General features: G+C 44.6%; 1 protein-coding gene across 1 annotated transcript in view; it reads left to right on the top strand.

Annotated features, from left to right (window-relative positions):
- The first annotated feature begins 2,325 nt into the window (after window positions 1–2,325).
- The window catches only part of pcdh19 (protocadherin 19), a 56,169-nt gene continuing 35,454 nt past the window's right edge, over window positions 2,326–23,040 (top strand). Inside the window, exons 1-2 of the mRNA XM_076103565.1 lie at window positions 2,326–4,472; window positions 7,008–7,335. Coding sequence (XP_075959680.1) covers window positions 2,326–4,472; window positions 7,008–7,335 — 2,475 coding nt within the window. The remainder of the gene's footprint in view (window positions 4,473–7,007; window positions 7,336–23,040) is intronic.

The following is a 23,040-nucleotide window of genomic DNA, read 5'->3' as shown; positions in this document are numbered from 1 at the left end:
TAAGGAGCCTCGATATAATGGCGACCTGAGTTACACGGAGATAATTGGGAAGTGACGCACTGTAGCTAATAATTGATTCGTTGTTTCTTTTCTTCTGATGATTAGCGGCAGGCCAGAGAGGCCACAGTCCACCCACCTCGTTATTAACCTTTCTACATGTGGACTTTGCAGCTGACAAACACGAACGATTTAATTACAGTGAAGGCAATTTATTATTTTTCGTTGGATGACACTATGCTCTGTATTACTAAACTGGCTCCATTGTAGGCTTGTGTCTACTGGTGTTCATCCACAAGTATTGAATGTGAAATGCAGGTGTGAAACAGACAATTAAAGAATATGATGATATGTAACTCTGTGTGTCCCAGTGGGGTTTGTGTAATCGATAGGCTCAAGGCTAATGTTAAGTTAGAAAACCTTGTTTTTATGGCAAACGTGTTTCTGTGTAATGATCTCACCTATGGCAAGATTTCCTCCCAGCACGCAGCTCCATGGAATCCATAATCTATAATGAATATTCATGATTGAGTCCACGCACGGCATTGCTTAGGTTCATAGTATCGCACAAGGGAGCCAGGTTAGGGTATGAATGATGTAACATAATGCGCACAGTTGCAACTTAAAACGTAATGCAGAAGGAAGCAGGAAATGCTATCTGTTTCCAAAGTGATATCTGCTCTGGTACAGAGTTTACCATGCAGTGACATGTCACTGAGGGTCAGACACAGATCCATTTAAGTCCACAATATCCTCCAGGGTCCCCATTGAGAAGATCTGTGTTGTAAAAGATGACTCGTGTCAAATAATTGCCCATTGGCTACTGTAAGAGAACACAAGGACATATCTGTGAAAAGTTATCCTTAGCATCTCTTCTGTGCCTCCACTGGGAGAAATTAGTCTGTGACTCTTTTTTTCTTCTTCTTCCTGGAGCACCGATGGCACTGTCTCAAGGACCCCCACGGGTCCCCAGACCTCGCTTTTGGAACTGCTGCTCTCGCGAGCATCTAATACACAGCTTCGTGTTTCAACTTGTATGCTGTAATTGCCCGTTGAGTCGTCCATCTGCAGGAGAACAGGTAGTTGGCCGTGTTTCATTGCTGTACTTTGCCCCACCCACCAGCAGCTCCCAGCCCTCCTGTGTAACCCCTGATTGGCTGAGGGGATTGCAGGTCCTGAGACTGAGCGCTCGGCTCGGAGCTGCGCGTCCGCCAGTGTGCACCAGTGAAGCGAGAGGAGCGCTTGTTGGAGTCAAACTAGACAGCCTACTGGCAACGAGTGGTGATTTCGTTCTGTTTTTCTGCCCCAACCAGGCTGGATATAGGCTCCTGTGCTTCTACTTTGCTGCAACCCAACATGAAATGCGTTTTGTACATACTCTAGGCTCTTGCATCGTTTCCTGCCCACTGGCTTTTGGCTCAAAGGATTTTCTTTTTTCATGGACTAATTATCCGGATATGTGCAGCCTTTTCCAAGTGAGATGCGAGGAAATTAAGTAAAAAGCTTCAAGACTTGCGGAGGGGATGAAAGACAAAACCTGCTGGAAATAAAAAAGAAGGTAATCGGGACTTCAGTTATGTGATGAGACATTCCCTCAATCACACCCATGTTCTCTAGACAAAGATATCCGGACTTGAGTTGTTGAATAATTCTGTGACTGCAGATCCTTTTTAGCTTTTTTTTTGTCATCCGATGTGCAGTTTGAAAGCACACAGCCGAAAGGGACATTTTTATCACTGCTTGTAATATCTCACACAGAGCAAGATGTTAATCCAAAACGCGATTTAAGTATTTGCTGGCATCAAGGCGGAGAATGTAACACGGACTTTTTGAACCCCAGTCATTCATCTGCACGGAAGATTCAACAATTTTGTGGACTTGCTCACTGGAATTCTCATTTATGCAGTCTGATCATTTCCCCTCCTTTCAGCCCACTTGGAAATGGACAGTTCATCATATGAGTCATGTGTAAGACCAGTTTGCCGCTTGAGAAGAGCTGCGCGGATTTACACGGTTAAATCACTGTTGTGAGAAGATTCAGCATGTTTTCACAGATCTGTCGTCCCCAATGTTTCGCCCGCTGCAGTAGACCGGAGGATGTGCTCTGCCTGAGAAGAGTAAAATAGGCTAAGGCACTTGTTACTATTATAGCTTTCACGCCATGATATAATTTGCATACACAAGAGCTTTTTGTCACCCAAACACTTTTCTGGACATTTGAATGAGATGATTAATTTGGAACATTTTTTTCGGTTTTTCTCTGACGTGCATTCTCGTGCGTAATTAGCGAGGTCTTTATCAGGCTGAGACAAAAACTCAACAGGTACAATGCAAACCAAGGAGATGGAATTAATACAATTAATTGCTGTGTTCCTCTTGTATTGGGTCGCAGCCGAGGCTGTTATCAACCTAAAGTATGGAATAAACGAGGAGATGAAGCCCGGGTCAGTAATTGGAAACGTGACAAAGGACGCGCTAAAGCAAGGATTTCAGATTGCTCTGCAGCCCCCGTACTTAAGGGTCATTTCCAATTCAGAACCACGATGGGTGGAACTCAGTCCAGCAGGAATCCTTACAACCCAAATGAAAATAGATCGGGATGTAGTTTGTCGACAGAACCCAAAGTGCATTATTTCCCTAGAAGTCATGTCAAACTCTATGGCGATCTGTGTCATCAAGGTTGAAATTGAGGATTTGAACGACAACGCACCCAGATTCCCAACGAGCCACATTGACATTGAAATTTCTGAGAACGCCTCCCCTGGTACCAGGTTTCCCCTAGAGGGGGCAAGCGATCCGGACTCGGGGATCTTTGGAGTGCAATCATATTCCATCACTCCAAATGAGCTTTTCGGACTAGAAATAAAGACCAGAGGGGATGGGTCTAAAATTGCTGAGCTTGTTGTGCAAAAATCGTTGGACAGGGAGACCCAGTCCCACTATACGTATGAAATTAGCGCAGAAGATGGAGGAGACCCCCCTAAAATAGGCGCGGTCCAGTTAAATATCAAGGTAATTGATTCTAATGACAACAACCCTGTCTTTGACGAGCCAGTGTATACTGTTAACGTGATGGAGAATTCCCCCATCAATACATTAGTCATCGACTTGAATGCAACGGATCCCGACGAGGGCACTAATGGAGAGGTTGTGTACTCGTTCAACAGTTACGTCACCGAGAAAACGAGGGACACGTTCAATATTGACCCCGGAACCGGGATCATCACCGTTAACGGTGTTTTGGATTATGAAGCAGCAAAAATATACGAGATCGACGTCCAGGCCAAAGATTTAGGTCCCAACTCTATCCCAGCTCACTGCAAAGTCACAGTGAATGTGATGGACACGAATGATAACCCACCTGTCATCAGTTTACTCTCACTAAACACAGAGGTGGTGGAAGTTAGTGAAAACGCGCAGCGTGGATATGTCATTGCGCTGGTGAGGGTGTCCGATAAGGATTCTGGGGCGAACGGCAAAGTGCAGTGCAGGCTGCAGGGCAATGTTCCGTTCAGACTTCAAGAATACGAGAGCTTCTCCACTATACTTGTTGATGGCAGGCTGGACAGAGAGCAAAAGGACACATACAACTTGACTATCCAAGCGGAAGACAGTGGCACGCCTCCTTTACGCGCAACAAAGTCTTTGGTAGTCAAAGTCACAGATGAAAATGACAACCCTCCCCACTTCCTCAAACCACACTACCAAGAGATGGTGATGGAAAACAACCTCCCTGGTTCATGTCTGCTAGCGGTGTCGGCAGAAGACCCGGACCTGGGGATGAATGGCACCGTTTCCTACTCCATAATCCCCGGTGAGATTAAGCACATGGATGTAAACACGTATGTCAGCATAAACCCCTCGGGCCGCATTTACTCCATGAGATCATTCGACCATGAATACACCAGGACTTTTGATTTCAAAGTGTTGGCCAGAGACAATGGTAACCCCTCTTTATCAAGCAACGCCACGGTGCGTATTGTCGTCCTGGATGTCAACGACAACACACCTGTGATGACAAATCCTCCGCTCGTTAACGGCACAGCGGAGGTTTCCATCCCCAGAAACGCTGGGGTGGGTTACATGGTGACCCAGGTTAAAGCAGACGACTACGATGAGGGGGAGAACGGGCGGCTGACCTACACCATCTCAGAGGGGGACAGGGCTTTCTTTGAAATCGACCAGGTAAACGGAGAGGTGCGCTCCACCAGGATGTTTGGGGAAAATGCCAAATCTACCTATGAGATCACAGTGGTGGCGAGGGACCACGGCAAGCCCTCCCTGTCCGCTTCGGCCTACATCGTGGTGTACCTATCGCCGGACCTGAGCGCACAGGAGCCTATCGGACCTGTCAACCTGTCCCTCATCTTCATCATCGCTCTGGGCTCCATCGCAGCCATCCTGTTTGTCACCATGATTTTTGTGGCGGTCAAGTGCAAGAGGGATAACAAGGAGATCCGGACGTACAACTGCAGGTACTGACTAAATCTTGTGTGTGTGTGTGTGTGTTTGTGTGTGTGTTGTGTGTGCGCGCATATGGGTGAGAGGGGGAGTGAGCGTGCGCCCGTGCCTGTGCGTGTGTCCGCGATCGTGCCTGAAACTGCGAGTTGTGAGTGCATTGCTTTTGTCATGCAGCACGCAGGCCCGAACACACAGCTGAAACTGAGGTAGACGAATCACCCGACTGCTTTAAATCAGACACATTGTGCTGAAGCCCAGTGTTCCGTGTTAGGGAGACGTGATTGATTGATTTTAATCCTCCCATTGTAACCAATTGACTCATAAATACGACGGTTCAACTGTCATGTTCAATTTGCGGCTGTGTTGCCGGACAATTAACGTCCCGCTGGTTCAATAGCAGTCCCAGACATTTATTATTTAACGTCCACCGTGGCTGATTGGCTGTTATCAGCTTTAATCCAGTGTGATTATGGACAGTCCTCTAGGATCACTCAGATTTGCCTCTGCTTTCTTCTGCATCAAGGAATATCTGGAGCAATAAAATTAGATTTAAAAAAAAACAAAATTTAAAATATAGATAATAAAAAGTCACGTAAATCACATCATCATTAAGTATTTACCCAGTTTCCCTGGAAAGGAGCAGATTATTATTTTCCGGACCTTGCATATTGAACATTCTGTTTTGTTCATCAATCTGAACATCAGCTCTGGCTTTGATTTCCCTGTGCCACATTACCACTATAAATTTACATATAGATTGGATTTGAGATTTTAACCTGAAGCTATAATCATATTTTGCTCCAAACATAATTTTCTTAATTCAAAGTTAACTTTGGGCATTTTTCAAGCATGTAGTCATGAAAAAATATTCTTCCCCAGTATTGCTCTTTTTTTTTCTCTCAATATAGATTTTGAATTGTGTATTTTTATTCGCATCTACTGTTTGGTTGAAATTGTTACCAGTTTTAAGTGCTTTTCGACATTTTGTGAATTGCAGAGCTTCAATTTTAAAATCAATTCTTGTTCTCTCTGTAGCTCTTAGAAAAAGTACGACTACTCCACTTACCTTTTATATTGTTGAAAGGAAGAATCCACATCTCTTTTCATCATAAGAATACCAAAAACCAAAATATTTTTATTCAAACTCGACTCCATACAGAAGGATACCTGTGTGTCGCTATCTCGATCACAACAGCTTCTTTATGCAATAAAACATTTTCCACGTCAGGATTATATTGTTGACAGAAGAAACAATGAATAGAATACTACAAATTCCAAATTCAGAACTGCTTTCGGTACTTCACTCTCCTAGTGTGAGCCACTCTCCCTGCTGGGAGCTTTAATCAGCACTGATGTGTTCTGCTTCTCAGTCGTCACCTCGAATATGAGGAGCAGTTATCTCCAATTTATTGCTTGTCCTCTGTCAGTCTGTCTGACTCGGAAGATTTCCCCTCCCAGATTTCAATTTGGGCACGGAGTAGAGAGACAACATGTTAGAATGATAAATGAAAAAGAGATGGAGTATTTTCTACTCTTGCAGCTGCTTTTTTCTTTTCTCCGAATCAAAGGGGTGCAGAATGGGGGAGGGCGCTGTTTTGAAGATGCAATCTAAAAGGAAAATAAAAAAGACGAACTACAGTGGTGCGTCTTGGCCAGTGTGATTTTACAAGCGACAGAGGATTAGAGATGCATTTTAGTGAGGAGCAAAGGCCAGCGGGGGCAGAGACATTCAAGAAGCAGGAACAGAGACATTCCAGATATTGTGATTTCATGGGTAACTATAGTTTTGTTTTTGGCTTTAACAGAAAATAAACCATATGCTCCACGCCGACAGGTTAAAAATGGCTTCCTCCAGAGATTGAAGTTATGCAGATGGTGAAAAACATCACAAATTATATGAAATATGTTTAGTGAGGTTTGTAGTCATCACCATAGAGAACTTAGCATCTGTTCTCTTGTGGAAAACTGCAAAGGCTGTGGGAAGAATGGATCATTCCCCCAATCTGATGATGCTTTGATAAAACGTGGCTGTGTTGCTCATTTGCTCTTATTAAAGTCAAAATACTCAGTTCAAGTTTGCACCAGCTAATGAAAACAGCTAAATGAATTTGAATCTGCAGTTCTCGTGCACTCCGTGCTGCTAGTGGGCTCGCTTGATTATGAAAGAAAAAAAATAGAATTATTGTGGGTTGTGTGCTTTGAATATGATTGCATATACCGGTAGTGCTGCTCAGTACCAGTGTGTTCTTTTGCTTTGCTTCTGTGGTTTTGGCATGTTTGCATATTGTCTGCCTGTTTGTGACATGTTGATTGTTGAGCATGCAAATGCAAACAAACAAGGGATAACAGCTCTATTGCAAGACGGGAGTGGGGAGTCATTTAAGTGTGCTGTTCCACCCCTGGATCCGGGCAATGAGCGTTTGTCTGGCACCCATGGTCGAGCAGCGCCCGAGCTGGCATGGCGGGCGTGCTTTTTGACTGTGTGGACGGGGGAGGGGAAGGCAGAACACTGCTTTATTGAGTCTGTTCAGTTTCTTCTACTTGCGCAGGGTGGCGGAGTACTCATATGGCAACCAGAAGAAGTCCAGCAAGAAGAAGAAGCTGAGCAAGAACGACATCCGCCTGGTGCCACGCGACGTCGAGGAGACAGACAAGATGAATGTGGTGAGTTGCTCGTCTCTCACCTCCTCGCTCAACTACTTCGACTACCACCAGCAGAGCTTGCCGCTGGGCTGCAGGCGCTCCGAGAGCACCTTCCTCAACGTGGAGAACCAGAACTCCCGCAATGCAGCTCCCAACCATGGCTATCAGCACCCGTTCACTGGGCAGGCCCACCAGCAGCCAGACCTCATCATCAACGGCATGCCACTGCCAGAGGTGAGATACAATCCGCTGTGCTCTGTCCTAAATACTTGGCTGGGCTGCTTTGGGTGTTGGGGGTAGAGGAGAATGGGAGGTGTGGTTTTAAAATTGATTCTCATGACTAAACGTTTCATTTATGATTTTAATTGTGGCTCCTGGATTGTGCAGAGTCTTAAGACTGAGCTGTAAAGAAACGATGCACCACCTTTTAACACATATATTTCGCATTCCATCGTGCCACAGATTATAATGTCAGTGAAATGTCTCCCTGTTATTGATGGAAAGCTGAGCTCTCTGAAATGGCACGAGTGACGCTCTGTCAGTCGATCTGAGTGGAATCCTTCAAAGCATTTCAAGGGGCCGAGACATTGAGGCTGACCTGCGACTGAGAGCGCTTTGCGAAGCAGAATTTGGAGGCCTGACAAAGTGGATTATCTGGCCTCTCCTACTCCACTTGTTTTCCTTCCCTTTGTCAGTGCTGAGAACCTGCCAGATGTATTGACCCCGCTAATCAGCGCCACTACACATCATCATTTCAGGTGCTAGCAGAAAGAATAAGCATTGCTTAAACGCTTTATCTGTGTGTTGTCCATTTGGCTGCAGTGTTACCGCATGGCCGCTCTGCACAGGCAGCCATTGAATCACCCTGACGTACCGTGCATGGCTCCAGCAGAGCAGGGGAGGTCTCACTTGAAAGACCATTCAGGCTGACAGAGTGTATGCAGACTAGCTAATCTTTAGTTTATAGATTTTCGTATGTATGAACTGGTCTATTGGATTCTTTTGGAAACCTTTTTCTTCATGACCCACTCGTCCTTGATCCCATGGGATGTTTGTGTGTGTGTGTTATAGGGAAAGGGTGCATCAGTGTGTGTGTGTGTGTTTGTATAAGAATGTGCATCATGCTCACTCCTATACAGACAGCAGAAAATAAGCTCCAGCTCCATGCACACACTTGTAATTGATGACTCCAATTTCTGTTTGACATTCAGTGAGAAGAAGAAGCTGTGGGGGTTGGGAGCGTGTGTCTTAAAACAAGAAACACAAGATGGATATTGATGTATTGACTGGATGATCCAGAGAGATCCAGGCACCGGTGGATCCTGAGGGGTCAATGAGACCTACTTACAGGCATGCTGATTTACTGGGCCTGTCTGAGCTGCTTCTGACTGAGATTGTGTGTGAGTAACACAGGTGGAAGGAATGAGAAATGTTGTCGGGGGTTGTCCTGTGGCGTTATCTGGTCAGTGGAGGCAGAGGTGGGAGATTCAGCAGGCACACGCAGTGACCCGTATGCTGTGATTGTATTCGCTGGTATAGTGCTATGCAGGTCACCGCCAGCCTTTCCTCAGCCAAGAAAAATGTGGGTCTGGCTGCACAGAGGAATCAACCGTCGTTGTTAAAAGCTCCAGCAAGCTTCCTGTCTCTGTGGCTTAACCATCCAATAAAAGCACATTTGCCGCAGGATTAGGGGAGCCTTTATTTGTTTCAGCTAATGAAAAAGTGGAGAGGGAGACAAATAGGGTTGAAGATTGATTTAGATGATTCCATACGCAAAGCTTGGGCGAGTCTTGATAGAAATGTGCGAGGGCAGATAGAGAGATAAGAAGGGAAGAAGTGAGCGAGGGTGATTGAGTCTTAGTGCCAGGTGTCTGAGCCCAACCACGTTTTCTCATTTGCTTAGAGGCAGTTGATTGGCTTGATAGAGGCCCGGACCTGTTTAGCATGCAGCTTCCATTGCTCTCGGCCTTGCACATGATGTTGACAAACATCTCTTTGACCCGGCCTTTGCATATTTTCCCTAGACTGAGAAAAGAGAATGTGTGTGTCTGTGTGTGTGTGTGTGCGTGTGTAATTGAGAAAGTGCGTTAGAAACAGCAATAATAGCGAGAGCCTGCCATATAACCTCCAACAGAGTAATCCCAGCGCAACAACAGTTGTCATTGTTTTCTTTCCGCCCCATTGCGACATTTGCAAGAGACAGACGCTCCTACAGTATGTTCAAATATTGCTCTTAAATTAAAAATGTTTTTGGTATAATTACAATGCCATTTATAGCACAAACAAACAGCAGTGAAATGACTGATAATTGCCGTGTTACAATGAGCAAGCTTGGGCTTGAAACCACTTGACTCCACAAGTCCTCAACCCATATCCAATAGACATCCCATTGACAGGCTAGGACACACAAGTGGCTGCACTGTTGTGGTTACTAAGGCTGCTTTGTCAACAAAAAATAGCTTTCATCCTGAGGGCAACCTCATAATTATCCATGACATTAACAATCATTCATTGATGCTGGGCAAAAGAGATTTTTGTTTTTCACCAGGGCACGATGATAACTCTGTGTTTGTTTATTTTTACAAACGCGTAGATTGAAATGATCATAGCCATCAGAGTGTGGAGACGAGGTCAGATTAGGTTTTCTTGGGAAGTTAAAGAGGATATGGGCTGGTTTCTATTTGTAAATTGTGTTTTTGATCAATGCAAAGTTCTCCTACATTGTTAGTTTATGTGGGCCAGCAAACATCCTGCTTATGTCAGAGCAGCTGAAGTAAAGCTTTTCCTGCTTCAGACAAAGCACGCTGGCACACACGCGTACACACACACAAACACAGCAGACTTTGCCAAGATAACAGTGACATGTCTCCCCGAAGGCCTCATGCCTGCGATTGCATTGTGTACATTATATTCTCCCTTGTGAGAATGTGTACCAGTATATAGCTCCCTGAACATTGTTGCTGTCCATTGTTTTGAAAAGCATCAGCTGTGAGATGTTTGTTAGACCTGCCTGTGGTAACACTAATATGAACGCTCACAGGAGAATAGAGCTGTCTTCCATGGCTTAATTATAGTGAATCACTTGGTAGGGGAGACAATTATGCAGTAAAGGAATGGCCTTTGGCTAGAATGTTTTTTTAATTTGTAATGTGCACTAAGGCTTCTCACACCTGTGATTGCAGATAATGAGCATAGCAAAATAAGATGTCTTACTTCATTGATTAGCCTAATTCAAGATATTTTTCTTTGGCACAGGTGATAAAGGAATCAGAAAAAGGTGTTAGATTAATTAGTGAAAAAAGGCATCTGGACCTGTTTACAGAGACGCAACATTCTTCATAAGTGACGGTGGTAAAGAAAAACTCCCCTCGAATGGTAAGAAACCATTTTTCACCTGAGTGAGGAAAGAAATGGACAGCAACTACGACAATAACAAGAACTGTACAAATACTAGAAATTTGACTTATAATAATAATAATACAGTAATAGTAAGTTTACGTCCCCTGGCAGTCTGACCCTGTAGTAACATAACTAGGGGCTGGTCCAACGCAAGCCTGAGCTAGCCCTAACTATAAATGTTATCAAAGAGGAAAGTCTTAAATCAACAGTGTGTGGGATGTATTGGCAGAAATGGATTGATAATCGATGCACAGTCTCAGTAATACTGTATTGTAGCGTACACCGTGTCAGGGTCAGATCTTGACAAAAGAGATATGGATGGACATTTTGTGTTTGATTGTTCAGTTCTCACCGCCAACCAAATTAACCTAACTGAGACAATGAAAATTGATAAAAGAAACAACGGACAGGTATCTCAAGTGGAGCAGTCTTGCTGTTTTTCCCTGTTAGTAAGGTAGGCATTTTGATGTTGATGTAGGAGTGTTGGGAACGTAGAGGAGCGTGTTTGGTTTATCAGCATCTAAGAAACTACATTTTTGACATCAATAGAAATATTAATGTCAGTAACAATTATTAATGATTATTAATAACAACGGGGCACCACCCTGCGAACAGGGACCAATAACCAAACAATAAAACTAAGTCTCATAATTAGCGTTCACTCATAATGTCAATAGTCTGAGTACTATTACACATTCAGAGTGAAAGTGAAGGTTTAAGTTCGAGTACAGGCCACTACATCCAGTTATTATTACACACATATGCACAAGTAATCACAGACGACTGCTCTTTAAAATATAACAGAGTTTATTAAATCAAAACAATAAATGATCAAATCAAGTACTATCAAAATCAACAAACACTATCATACAATTATATATCTAATACCTAAAGTCAAATGAATAAAGTGGGGTAAGGATATGTGTATCAATATATGCACATGTAGGTGTGTGTGTGTGTGTGTGTGTGTGTGTGTGTGTGTGTGTGTGTGTGTGTGTGTGTGTGTGTGTGTGTGTGTGTGTGTGTGTGTGTGTGTGTGTGTGTGTGTGTGTGTGTGTGTGTGTGTGTGTGTAAAGAAAGGGGGAGGGGGGAGCCTACTCAACAGTGATGGTGGTTAATCTCAATAGGGCGTGTGAGCCTACAGGCCAAGATGGTGAGTCTAGAGACCGGCGACCAAAATGGCGGAGAGGTGGCTGCTAGAACCACGTGGGACGGTGTACCATGTGGGTAGGGGTCAGAGATTAAGTAATCACGAGTCTGAGAGGTTCACCCAAAATCAGTAGCTCTAACTACGTGTGTGTGCGGGTTAGTAGAGAGAGAGAGAGAGAGAGAGAGAAAATCGAGCTCTGAGCGCGGTGCTCTGCGCAGTAGTGAGGCAGTGAGGAACAGCACGCTTTTGCGGGGATAGTTGCGGTTCTAGATCTCACTCGCAGAGCCGATTTAAAGAGGAGAGAATAAAACCAAAAACAAAATAAAAGAATCCCCAAAACAAACAGATCTTTGTCACTGCGGTGAAACGCGAGTTTGTCTCCCTATCACCCCGAAACTCGGTCGGCCAGACGAGAGTCGGCCACCGTAGTTTTAGTTTTTAAAGTGATAGAATCACAAGCTCCACATCCACTAACAGCGACGGATCAAATGCGAACAGTTACAGCAGAAAATACACAATATAACGGGACTCCGTGGTCCGCGATGCTGGCGTAATAACACGTTATAACACGACAGTAACTTAACACAACAAGATACAGGAATACCAACGACATAAACGAATAGTCTAAATTAAGCTAATGCTAAGCTAAGCTAAGCTAGGCCCAGATACCAGTAACTCTTACTTTGAGAAGCTTCGTTCGGCAGGGTCCTTTTCCCGTGGTGGGAATCATTCAGTCCTCGGGAGATGAGGGCTCCCGGTGGCGCGGCTATCGGAGCTAGCGCAGACTCGATCACCTCGCTGCAGAGAGGGATCTTCTTAACGTCGGAGGCGTGCGGGAGTCGCTCGTCTTAGGCCGGAAATCTTCGGCTCTGTAGGGGCTCAGTTTCCCTCTTTTGCCGGCAAGGTGTGCACTAAAGGGTGGGAGGACGGGTCGTAGAGATTATCCGTTCTCGCACTACGGGATCCAAAACTCAAAATAAAACACAGTCTGTAGGTTCGACCAGCGAATGTGACATGTGACCTGATAGGGTTTGATGAGGCCGCGGCTCCTCGTGAATCTTCTTGTTGCCAGGACGAGGTCCGGAGGGAAGAGAGCAAATGGCGTTTCCTGCTCGCTTATAAACCAGGTCTCGAACCCAGTGGGGGGCCACTTCATGGCCAATGAGGGGCCAGGATCAAGTTTTGGCTGTGCTGGGAGGTGTAGTCATTCATCTTGGAGTTTCCATCAGACGTTGTATGACAGGAAGGAGCATGGGTGCTTCTAGACTAGGGCCAGATCCCAACATCCCCCCTTTGGTCTGAAGAGCGGGGTGCTGGCCACGGTCTTTAGAGCAAACCAAGGGCTGGCACGTGCATCCATGTGGTATCACACTGTCCATGTATTCCAGGAACCTGAAGAGGTTAGACAGTCCAAGTATTCCGGGAACCAAAAGCAGTGGTTAAAACAGTCAGTGTTCAGAGTTCAGAGTTCATAGAGTTCAGAGTTATCGGTATCAGAGTCATTGGTATCTGGGCTGATGACTAAGGTGGCATCTGGGCAGATGACTTTAACTACATTTACCTACGTCTACCATCATACACAATTCAAATCATAGGTGAGCAAAACATTATTCCCAAATAATTAAATCGCTAATCATGATTTCGTGATAATCCCAGCATTGCGGTATAGTGTCAAAATAATAACCCAAATAAAACAAAACAAAACACAAAGGAGAGAAGAGAAGAATAGAAAGAAGAGAAGCAGATGGGGGGAGGGAAACAGTGGTTACTGGTTCTACTCCTAGACAGGATTGGAGTCCGTCGGCGGAACAGTCGCAGGTTGGTTAAAACGTGGGGTTACGAATAGGAGGGAATCCAGTCTGGTCTGTAGCTTCTGGATATAATTGTACATAATATGTGCGTTTATCTCCCTCTAATCGGTAGGATTAGAGCGAGTTCTATGTCTAAGTTTTAGGATCTATTGGAATTGCGCTGCCAAGACTATAGGCCAGAGGTACCTGTGAGAGTTGCATAACAGTAGTGGTAGCAGATTTACAGATTTTGTTAACACGGTCTAGGGTGACCAGCTAGGCTGGGGTTTAGAGCGGCTCAAGCTGTTGACAGATGAGCTGTTCTCTGATGAGGTCCTGCATTAAATCTGACTGCTACGGCATAGGTCATGTCTTCCTTGGTCACTTCTGGTAGAGTCTCTAAAGCATGCAAAGGGTTATGAGAGTGGAGCATAAGTTTACAGTCACAATGAAAGTTTTTCAGGTATTGTAACTGTTCTGGTTGAAGTTGGATTTGTTAGCGGTTAGTGCATGCCTACAGGGCGAGTTGAAGCATGCAGTTAAACGTTAGTAGTCAAGGGTAAGCCGGATTTTCTGGTTGGTTTCAACACTGGCTAGATTGGCGAGTTGCACTCCCTGCGAAGTGCATCTCTCTAAGTTTCTGTTGTCAGAGCCTTCACCCCTCAAGCTGTTCAAGTGGCGAGGGTGCATACCACCACGTCACCGCCAGCACTCAGGGAAGCGTCGCGAACGGCTTCATTCTGTAGTGTGTCGTGGCGGGCAATGGTGACATTTCCCCCGCCCCTCCCCCCTAATTAGAGATGGAGACAGGTCCCCCGTGCAAATCAAGTTCAGTTCCCTAAAGCGGGGCAGGAGCTGGAAGAAAACCTTGTGCACTTCTGTCCCCGGCGGCACTGGCAAGATGACATGCCCGGGCGATGACTCGGCCGAAAGAAGGCGGTGGCTTCGTTGAACAAACTGGAGGTGGATCATGCTGACAGAGCAGGATAAACAAGGCTTAGCTGACAGAGGATTTTCCGAACTAGGGTGCTAGAAGGGCCTCTAAGGTTGTGGTACCCTAGAGGTGTATGCGAAAGATGGGGGAACACATTAGGCTCGTTTCTGACCCGGAATCGAGTAGAGCAAGAGTGTTATGGCCCCCCAGTACGACGGAAATATATATATATATATATATATATATATACACAACGGGCATTGCCTTTGCGAGCAAGGTCATCCAAGACGGTTAAAGAACGGGGGGAGAAATCGGGAGTGTCTGTTTCCGGGAGTGTCTGTTTCCGGGAGTGTGCTGAGTCCTCTTCCCCAACCTACAAAGTAGACTTTAGCAGCAGAGGGGAAGGTCACTTGGCTTAGTCAGGTGGGCTGCGAGTTGGTGTCGGTTTTTCTGGCGAGTCTGGTGGCATTCCCTGGGGTTTCGCCATCTCCAACTGCTTGACTGCCTCTTGCACATATTTGCGGATTAGGCTCTCCAGCTCGGGCTTCTCGCTTTCCCCCTCGGGGAGGTTGTGAGCCCTCCCGTTGTACCTACCTGGTGGTGGAGGAGTGCGTTCAAACCTCCTTTTTGGGTGCGATGTAGGTTGCTGCCCTGGCCTTACCTGATTTTGACCTTGAGGGTGTCTTTCACCCCCCTGGTTCCGTTGGTCCTCAGACCGCCATGGTCGTTGGTTCTCCGACCGCCACGGTTGTGGGTTCCTGGGGGGTGGCCGAGGCTCCCTGGGGCGTGGCCTCTCGTTGCCTTCCAGCGCTAGGTCGGAGTCTCCCGACTGTTGGATCCCCAGGACTCTGGCGGTGTCATCGTGCCTCTTCGTCGGTCGGCCGCGTGTCTCCCATGCAAGTTGCGCGTACTTTCTAATCTCTGGCATGGTGAGGTTACTCGTTCTGCAATGCATAGTAACATCGTATCTCACACTGTCATGGAGGTTGTGCAGGAATAACGACTTGAAGGCTTGGTCTTCCTCTAGACCGGGGGCGTTACGTCCCTGGAAGTACGCAGACCTCAAACGCCTGAAGTAGTCTCTCGGGGCCTCTAACCTTCCCTGAGAAATGGCAAAGGCGCCGAGGGTGGCAGAAGCTGGGTCGGGGTACAGGGAGTACTCCTCCCTGAGAGCCTGACAGAGGCTCGAGTAGCGGTCGCGGATTCCCGGCTGGAGCGTTTCCATGAAAACGTGGACACTTCGAGCTATGGTCTTCCATATTAGCTTGAGTTTTTCACGCGATGAGGGGCGCGATAGGTCGAGGAGGCAGCGATAGATAGTCATCAATGCTCGACTCACAGTTACCGGGATGTCGCTGGGAGGTGTAGTCATTCATCTTGGAGTTTCCATCAGACGTTGTATGACAGGAAGGAGCATGGGTGCTTCTAGACTAGGGCCAGATCCCAACAAGAGACAGGGAGTGGTTCCAGCGCGTCTGCACATCCCTCGCTATCACTACACATCAGGACAATATGCATGGGAGCATTCAAACGTGTCATATTGAGCATGCAAAGTAGATGTCATGCTGTCAGCGCAGACTACACATCTGTTGAAACTGCCAATCTCCCCCAACACACGTACTCATGAATACACACGCGCACACACAACATTCCTTATGGAGTGTCACATTTATATGAAATATGGGCTGTGACATTATCATTTACATCATTACGAGTGACTCACAAATCTTAGAAGAAGAAGCGAGAGGCATATTGTAACACGTTTCGATAATCAAACGTTGTTGTGATTCTGCATTTAAAGTACTCTTTTGATGTTGATTTTGGCCTGGTGTTGAAGATGGGCTTAACTTTCAATGTTGTATATAAGAGTCCTTCAATAGTTTCTGTCATTGTAGTGTTCGATTTTATAGGGCAGCTTTAGTGTTAATGAAAACTTACATATTTGCTGCAGTTGCTAACTGATTTTCCTCAGTGTAGACATTTTGACAGTCTCCAAAATGATTTATATTTCCCTCATTTTAGCAGCTTTTCAATGTAACAGAATTTTTTTTGTCAAGAGGATGGTGCAGATTCAGAGTGGAAATTCAGTCCCTAAAATGAATCTCGACAGGCTGGATCTGGAAGAATCCTTCAGCTTTTGTTGACACTCTGTGATCAGAAAGCAGAGAACATCAACAATTGGTTGAAAGTGTAATTGGGAAATGACAACATGGAAAGCAGAGGAGCACAAAATGGAAGTAAAACCCGTCTCAGCTTTCACGTTGCTGCTGAATGCGTGCATTACTGCAACAGGAGGCGCTGGCTGGTGCTTCTTTTCAAAATCTAGAAGTTAATTGCCTGATTTTATTTTTGCAGTGTCTGACTGTCAGCTTTGTATTCACAGTTTTCAATGACATTTTATAGTGAGTGAAAGTGAATGAGTGGGTCTGACATTTTCAGCAAAAACTAATTGAAAAATGTCCTCAGTTATGGTCCACACATTTAAAACAGGATGAACGTTAGACTTGCATAAATGAAAGAACTCTCCTGTCCTTTACAACTATGTTTACCATAGTAGTGCAAACCAATCCTTATCTTCTAGCGAACGCGATCACAACCTTTGGTTTAAAAACAATTTAGTATACATTTTTGTAAATGTTATGATTGAGTGATCCCTTTAATCAGTCTAAATCAGTTAAAACAGATCCTCAAATGACAAAAAAAACACTCCAAAACTCTGAACGGTTTGTCAAAGAGATAGAAAGACTAATCCTGGTGGGGTTTATTTTTGATGCATTTGAAGAGTGGGAGGTGTATGTTGCATTCTTTAAAGTCTCCTCCTTTCAAAGGATTTGAGAATGAATCTTTTCATCTCCAAAAGCTTCAGATGCGCACTGATTGAGTGGCAGATGAACCTCTTAATTATTTAGAGAGGTTATTTGTAAGGCAGAGACTTCAGAAATGCTCGGCTTTTCAAGTGTCAGTGTTTATAAGGTGAAATTAAGCCTCGTCTGTCAGAAATAAATGAACAGTGTGACAGTGATGTACTCAGTGCCCTCTTTATTGCACTTCTCAGCTGGCTCCTCCCATTGTGTTTAACACACAGAGCTGGTGAAGCTGTAGGGTGATTTTCTGACATTACTCAACAAGATGGTTTTCGCTTCATGCACAACCAGTGCTAGTTTTACACTTGGTTGGGTTTTTATAGCCTTGACCCCAACCCGCCACACCCCATCACTGCACGTCATTCTCGATGTTGCAGAGGTACAATGAAATGACATAACAACCCCGGGCAGCCAGTCGGAAGCAGCCAGGCCCGCCGGGTTGCCACCCTCTCGTCGGGATCAGAGCATCCAGCCAAAGAGCTTAAGAGTTAAAAAACATGAGTGACGGACGTCTGATGTACACATGTCACTGTATGTGTCCTTAACCGCATGTGACTGGCGAGGAGCATGCAGAGGGAGTAATAGCTATACTGTAGAGAAATGGCAGGGCCTAGAAAAACGAGGAGAGACAGAAAGGAAGAAGGGGAGAGAGGTCTATTTATAGAATGCCAATGATTTTCGTCAACCTGTATTGCTGCTGCCTGAAACATGGTATTTATCTCTGTAAAATGTGGTGTTGGGATGAGGCGATTCTTATTGCACAAACCATATCAACCTCTACAGAAAGCAATAAAGTCACATTTCTATTATTGGTACACAATGTTTTTCTCCCCTGAAAAAAACAAATATTATTATTATTTGACTGTACCTGCAAACGTAGAAGGTGGTATTATTTCAGCATACATTTTTCCCCAACTCTATTTCCTTTAAGTCTCTACCATACAGGATATAATCATCAAATGGTTGAACATCTTGATAACATCAACAGACTATATCTGCTCCAACAGACGTTTTCCGGCCGTGTTATACACAAGAGACACTCAAGCACACAGTTGCATCAAAATAAAGTAAAATCATGTGGTACTAATCAACTTGATTATTCATCCATCTTTTGAGATGACTTTACTTGCTTCAAGACGACAGCACTGAAAAAGAAAATATATTTTAAATGACTTTAAAAGCTCTGTCATGTGGAATGAATTAACTTTCTTGTAAACCTAATAAACATCAAAGGAAGGGGATTTTGTTTTTCTTCTGTGGAACGAGAAACAGGCACATAATGGCATTAGTCGTACAACAATTTGTGTTCAAAGATTTTTACTGGAGAGGTACCTAAATGCAAAAAGTAGGGATAATGGCATTGGGCGTATAGGTTGATGGGTCCACACGTAAATGAGAGACGGCTAAATGGAGTGAAGGAAATGGACATAGTGATGATGTTTATCGCTGGGGAAGGGGACATCATTACGCACCTTGTTAAGCCCTGCAAGCCATGCTGCGTGGATGTAATTACCCATTTAAATGAGTTTCCCGCAGAGTTGTTTTTTTATTTGTCAAATTAAACTCTGACAAAAATACGCAGCATTCTGTTTTCTGTCACTGAAATCCAAGTCAAAGGCTTCATATGCAGCCTTTCATTTCTTGCAAAGTTTGAAACCCCTGCAGTTTTTAATGTAAAGCAAAACAAAGGTGGCAAAATCTAGTAAAGCCAAACAGGTCTCAAGGAAAGGAAAGGACAAGGAAAGGCTCCAGGAGAATAATAAAATAATAACCCCATCTCTCATTAATGCAGATCTTGCTGCCTGTGGCTGACAATGCCTGTGGTTACATTCATTTAGGAAAGAAAAGGTCAAGTTTAAAAACACAAATCCTAAGACTTGTTATATTCAGGACCGGATTCTATTTGCCGTGGAAGTTCACAATAGCATTCGCTCTGTCGTATCCAGTGTATGTCAAGACGAGTGTGCTCGGCTCCGTCCCTCTGGCTCAGAAATATTAAAACGGAATCATTTGTACAATGTGTATTGGCATGCCGTGTACGAAAACATCAACTCTTCAATGTATTTGTCCAATCAGCCTCCTCTGTGGGGTTTTCCTTTTTTCAACAACAAAACCAGAATGTTTTTCACCAAGTAAACAAAGCAAGGAAAAAGTACTAACAACTCTCTAGTAATGACCAATATGATTTGAGTTGGCTGAAAACTAATTTCATCCAAAAATCTCAGAGGGGAGAAAAGGTATTGATTAAAATGCATGGTTATCAGACTTTCTTTTTTGTTTTTTTTGAATGTACTGTCTTAGCTTACCCTGAGGTTACCAGACTTGTTGCCACATTGTTAACAGAGTTCCCAGGGCTTTCTCCTGAGTGCTGATGCGACACTTTTTGAGTGACAGGGAAATGTGGGGGTTTGGGTTCTGTGGAACGTAACAATGCAATACTCTCTGTGAAAGGAAACTTTCCCATGCAGCCAGCTCTGACACCAGGGAAGAATGACCTTTCCAAGTGTCCTGTTTTTTTGTGCCTAAAACAAAGAGGGAGCAGGAGGATGTTAGTTAGCATTTCCCCCATCACATTAAATGTCAACTTCTGCATGCATAATTGCAGAATGGAAAGGAGGAAGACTTCTAGTGGACCAATTTACTGGTAGATAGATGAATCCTGAACTTAGTTATTCACTGCATTGCAGATATTGTCACCATACTTTGTGCCGCCTGCTCACACTCTATGTCTTTATTTTGGGATCTGTATTTTGGCACATGGCTTTACAGTAATTGCAACATCGAGTGAAACTTAATTCAGCGGGACACAAAATAACTTTGTCACATGTCTACCTTTTTAAAGAATTTCAAGACGGCAGAGCAGACAAAAGAGACCAAATGTCATTGTGTTACACACACACACAGATGTTGGATTAAACCTTTGTTGTGTTTGCTCCAGTGGTTGAGCAGTGTTTCCCGTTTCTCCCCTCCTTTCATTTCAGTAAATTCATACAGCGCTTGGGTTTTCTAGACATAAACCTGGATGCGCATTAGGGAGCGCATGTATGGGATGTTTGATGAGCACAGAGACTGTTGGCAGGCGAGCCACTATAGCGGCAATATCGTCCGCCTCGGAGCCATGCAGCAGCATGGCTAGAGGAGCAGCAGGGTAGCGTAATTGTGCATTGTTCATCCACAGAACAGAGGCAGAGCATGTAATGAGCTGAAGCATTTTCACCCAGCCAGCCTAATGGGCTATGACCGAGTGTAGGCCTCTCCGAGCCCTCGTGTTCCCCCTGCCCTGTGTGGCCAGTGTCTTGGGCCTCTTCTTTTCTTTTTCTCCCATTCTCCTCCTTTTCTCTGGCCGATCAACGTTAACCATTCCTTCACCCCTGTTATCCCCCTCCTTTATCTGCTCCCCGACCCTTTGTCCCCCTGTCTGAGGAGATGGTGGGACCCCTAATGTGTTCTATGTGTGGCTCCTTTTCTCATTCATGATGTCTGTAAAGCTCTAAGCAGTCAGTCTGATTCAGCCTGACATAAATCAGAATAGCTCGTTGATGGAGCGCCGTGTGCAATGTGATTACATTAAAAACCCAAACACAGAATACAAATAAAAGTTCAGCGGGAGAATTTGCTGATGTTAGGTGTAGGGGATTTGTTGTTGGAAGTCTGCTTATTTTTCTATCAAAGGCTGTTTTGCATTTTGATTATCTAGTTTTCCTGAAAGCAATCCAGGTGGGCCTGTTTTGCTTGGGTTTGTTTTCCTGGGATTAGGGCTTTTCAGAAAATGGCCCTGGCCTATTATTCACGTTTATATCTAGTTTCTAGGGAGGCGGGAAACCATGTCTTTGCTCGAGTGATACCAGGTCAAGTTGGAAAGACAAGAATGTGTGCCAGGGAATAGATTAGAAATCCACTCTGGGCTGAGCTCGGAGGATGAAAACACGACTAATGATAATAGTTATGATTGCCTTGCAAGGGAATTGATAACGACTTCACCCGCCTCTTTGTGCTCTCTTATGGCATCAGAAAACAATATTCGGGGTTCAGTCAGTGTCTGGCTGTAGAGCACAATGGGACGTCAGTTTTGACTTTCCCCTCACGTCCACCGTTTGACATACCACAGCATAGACAGCCCAGTGAATGAAAAGCTCTCGGCCTGCAGTGTCTGACTGCTCAGAGTGCAGTTCTTGCCCCAGTAACCGCCATTGTTCAAGATTACTCTCCTGTACCTGTTATCTATTTGAGAGCCGTTCCTAGTTCATTCTTATGGGGAGCCAGTGAGAAGGGAGGGCAGCATCTGTATACTAGTTAAAGGGAAGATTGCGTACAATCTTTGTGCTTTAATAAGAGAGGTTGACAGCTCTGTCGGGGAGCACGGCAGGAGGGTCACTGGAGCTGAGTTTTAGCGCCCTTATCTAGTTGTTCAGGGATTGTTACATCAAAGCAGTCGGTAAGGACTTTGTGTCGACAAATGTACTCGCTCACGGCTTAAAACACTCCTCTAGAACCTTTTCTGTGAACCATTAGGGAATATTAATATGAATCATAAAAAAATGTGGACATTATGGAAATTAATTTATTACATTTTTTAATGAGTTAGATAAGAAGGTTGCTCCGTGATGTGTTTAGCCTAGCTTAGCATGAACAATGCAAGCAGCGGGAAACAGTTAGCTTCCCAAAATGGTGAAATTGTTTATATTTCAATATTTCTGGAAAGCCTCTTACATATTTTTTGTAATGTGCTAATTTCAGTATTGAGCTTTAGTGATGCTGGTATGCAGATTTCTCTCCTTTTGACAGAACAAGGCTAGCTGTTTCCCCTCGTTTTCAGTGTTTAGCTAAGCTAAGCTAACTGTCTCTTGGCTTCATATTTACCTTGCATATATGAGAGTGGTATCAATCTTTACATCTGACTCTCAGCAAGAAAGTGAATGTATTTCCCAAAATTATAAATTTTTACTTTAATGTTGTTGGGTAAATGCATGTTTTTCTTGTTTAAATTTGTTATTGTAGGAAAAAACAGGATACAGTCTTGGCTTTGTTTTTTCAGTATCAGGCCAAAATGTTGTCCATTGTAAATGTTAATGTGATGGCTGCTCCATTTTTTGTTTATGTGCAATAGGACAGCAGACAAAATACCAAGGGTGGTGGGGGAGGACTGACATGGGAGTTGGTGTTCTGACTTTTCATTTGTTTGCTACCCAGTAATGATTATTTTAGCCTCTAAGCCCCAGATTTGGCCTTGTTTTGCTATGGGAAGCAGCATCAATAGGGATAGAGCAGCCTTGCCCTGGCTGAGAAGCTTGTCCGTGGCTAAGCTGGTTGGCAACGAGAGTCAGGTACATGGCACGGAAGACATTTTGAGTGCAGTCACAGGAGGTCAGCTGGGAAGTGAAAGGGGAAAAAAAGGCAGAACATTCAGTTTAGGTGAGGACTGGTCGAGATTTGCTTCTGAATTACGTACGTGTGTTCGCCTGGTGGCTGAATGAGAGCATTTTCTAATTATAGACCTTCATCGTTTGCCTTGTTAGTAATGCTGGTAACAAGCCAGTCGCCAGCTTGCATGAGCAACTACAGAAAGCTGACTTTTGGTTTAATTTGGAGGACTAGCTATAATCCAGACCAAATCCCTTAAAGCTGAAGCCCCCTCCCTCCCTCACTGTTGGATTACGGGAGTGTCTTTAAAAGGATAAGGACCTGCTTATCACTGCTTCCCTCAACACTTGTTTGGGTTTTCAGATGTGGGGGAGGACGGTTCATCGTCACCCAACGTGGCCGGTGCGGATACGAGTCGGGGATTAGGCATTGGACAACTGA

The sequence above is a fragment of the Anarhichas minor genome, unplaced genomic scaffold, assembly GCF_050575085.1.
Source record: "Anarhichas minor isolate MPS153535 unplaced genomic scaffold, ASM5057508v1 ptg000028l, whole genome shotgun sequence".
NCBI lineage: Eukaryota > Metazoa > Chordata > Actinopteri > Perciformes > Anarhichadidae > Anarhichas > Anarhichas minor.
Note: the sequence above shows the minus strand (reverse complement) of the source record. Positions and strands in the feature narration are given on the sequence as shown.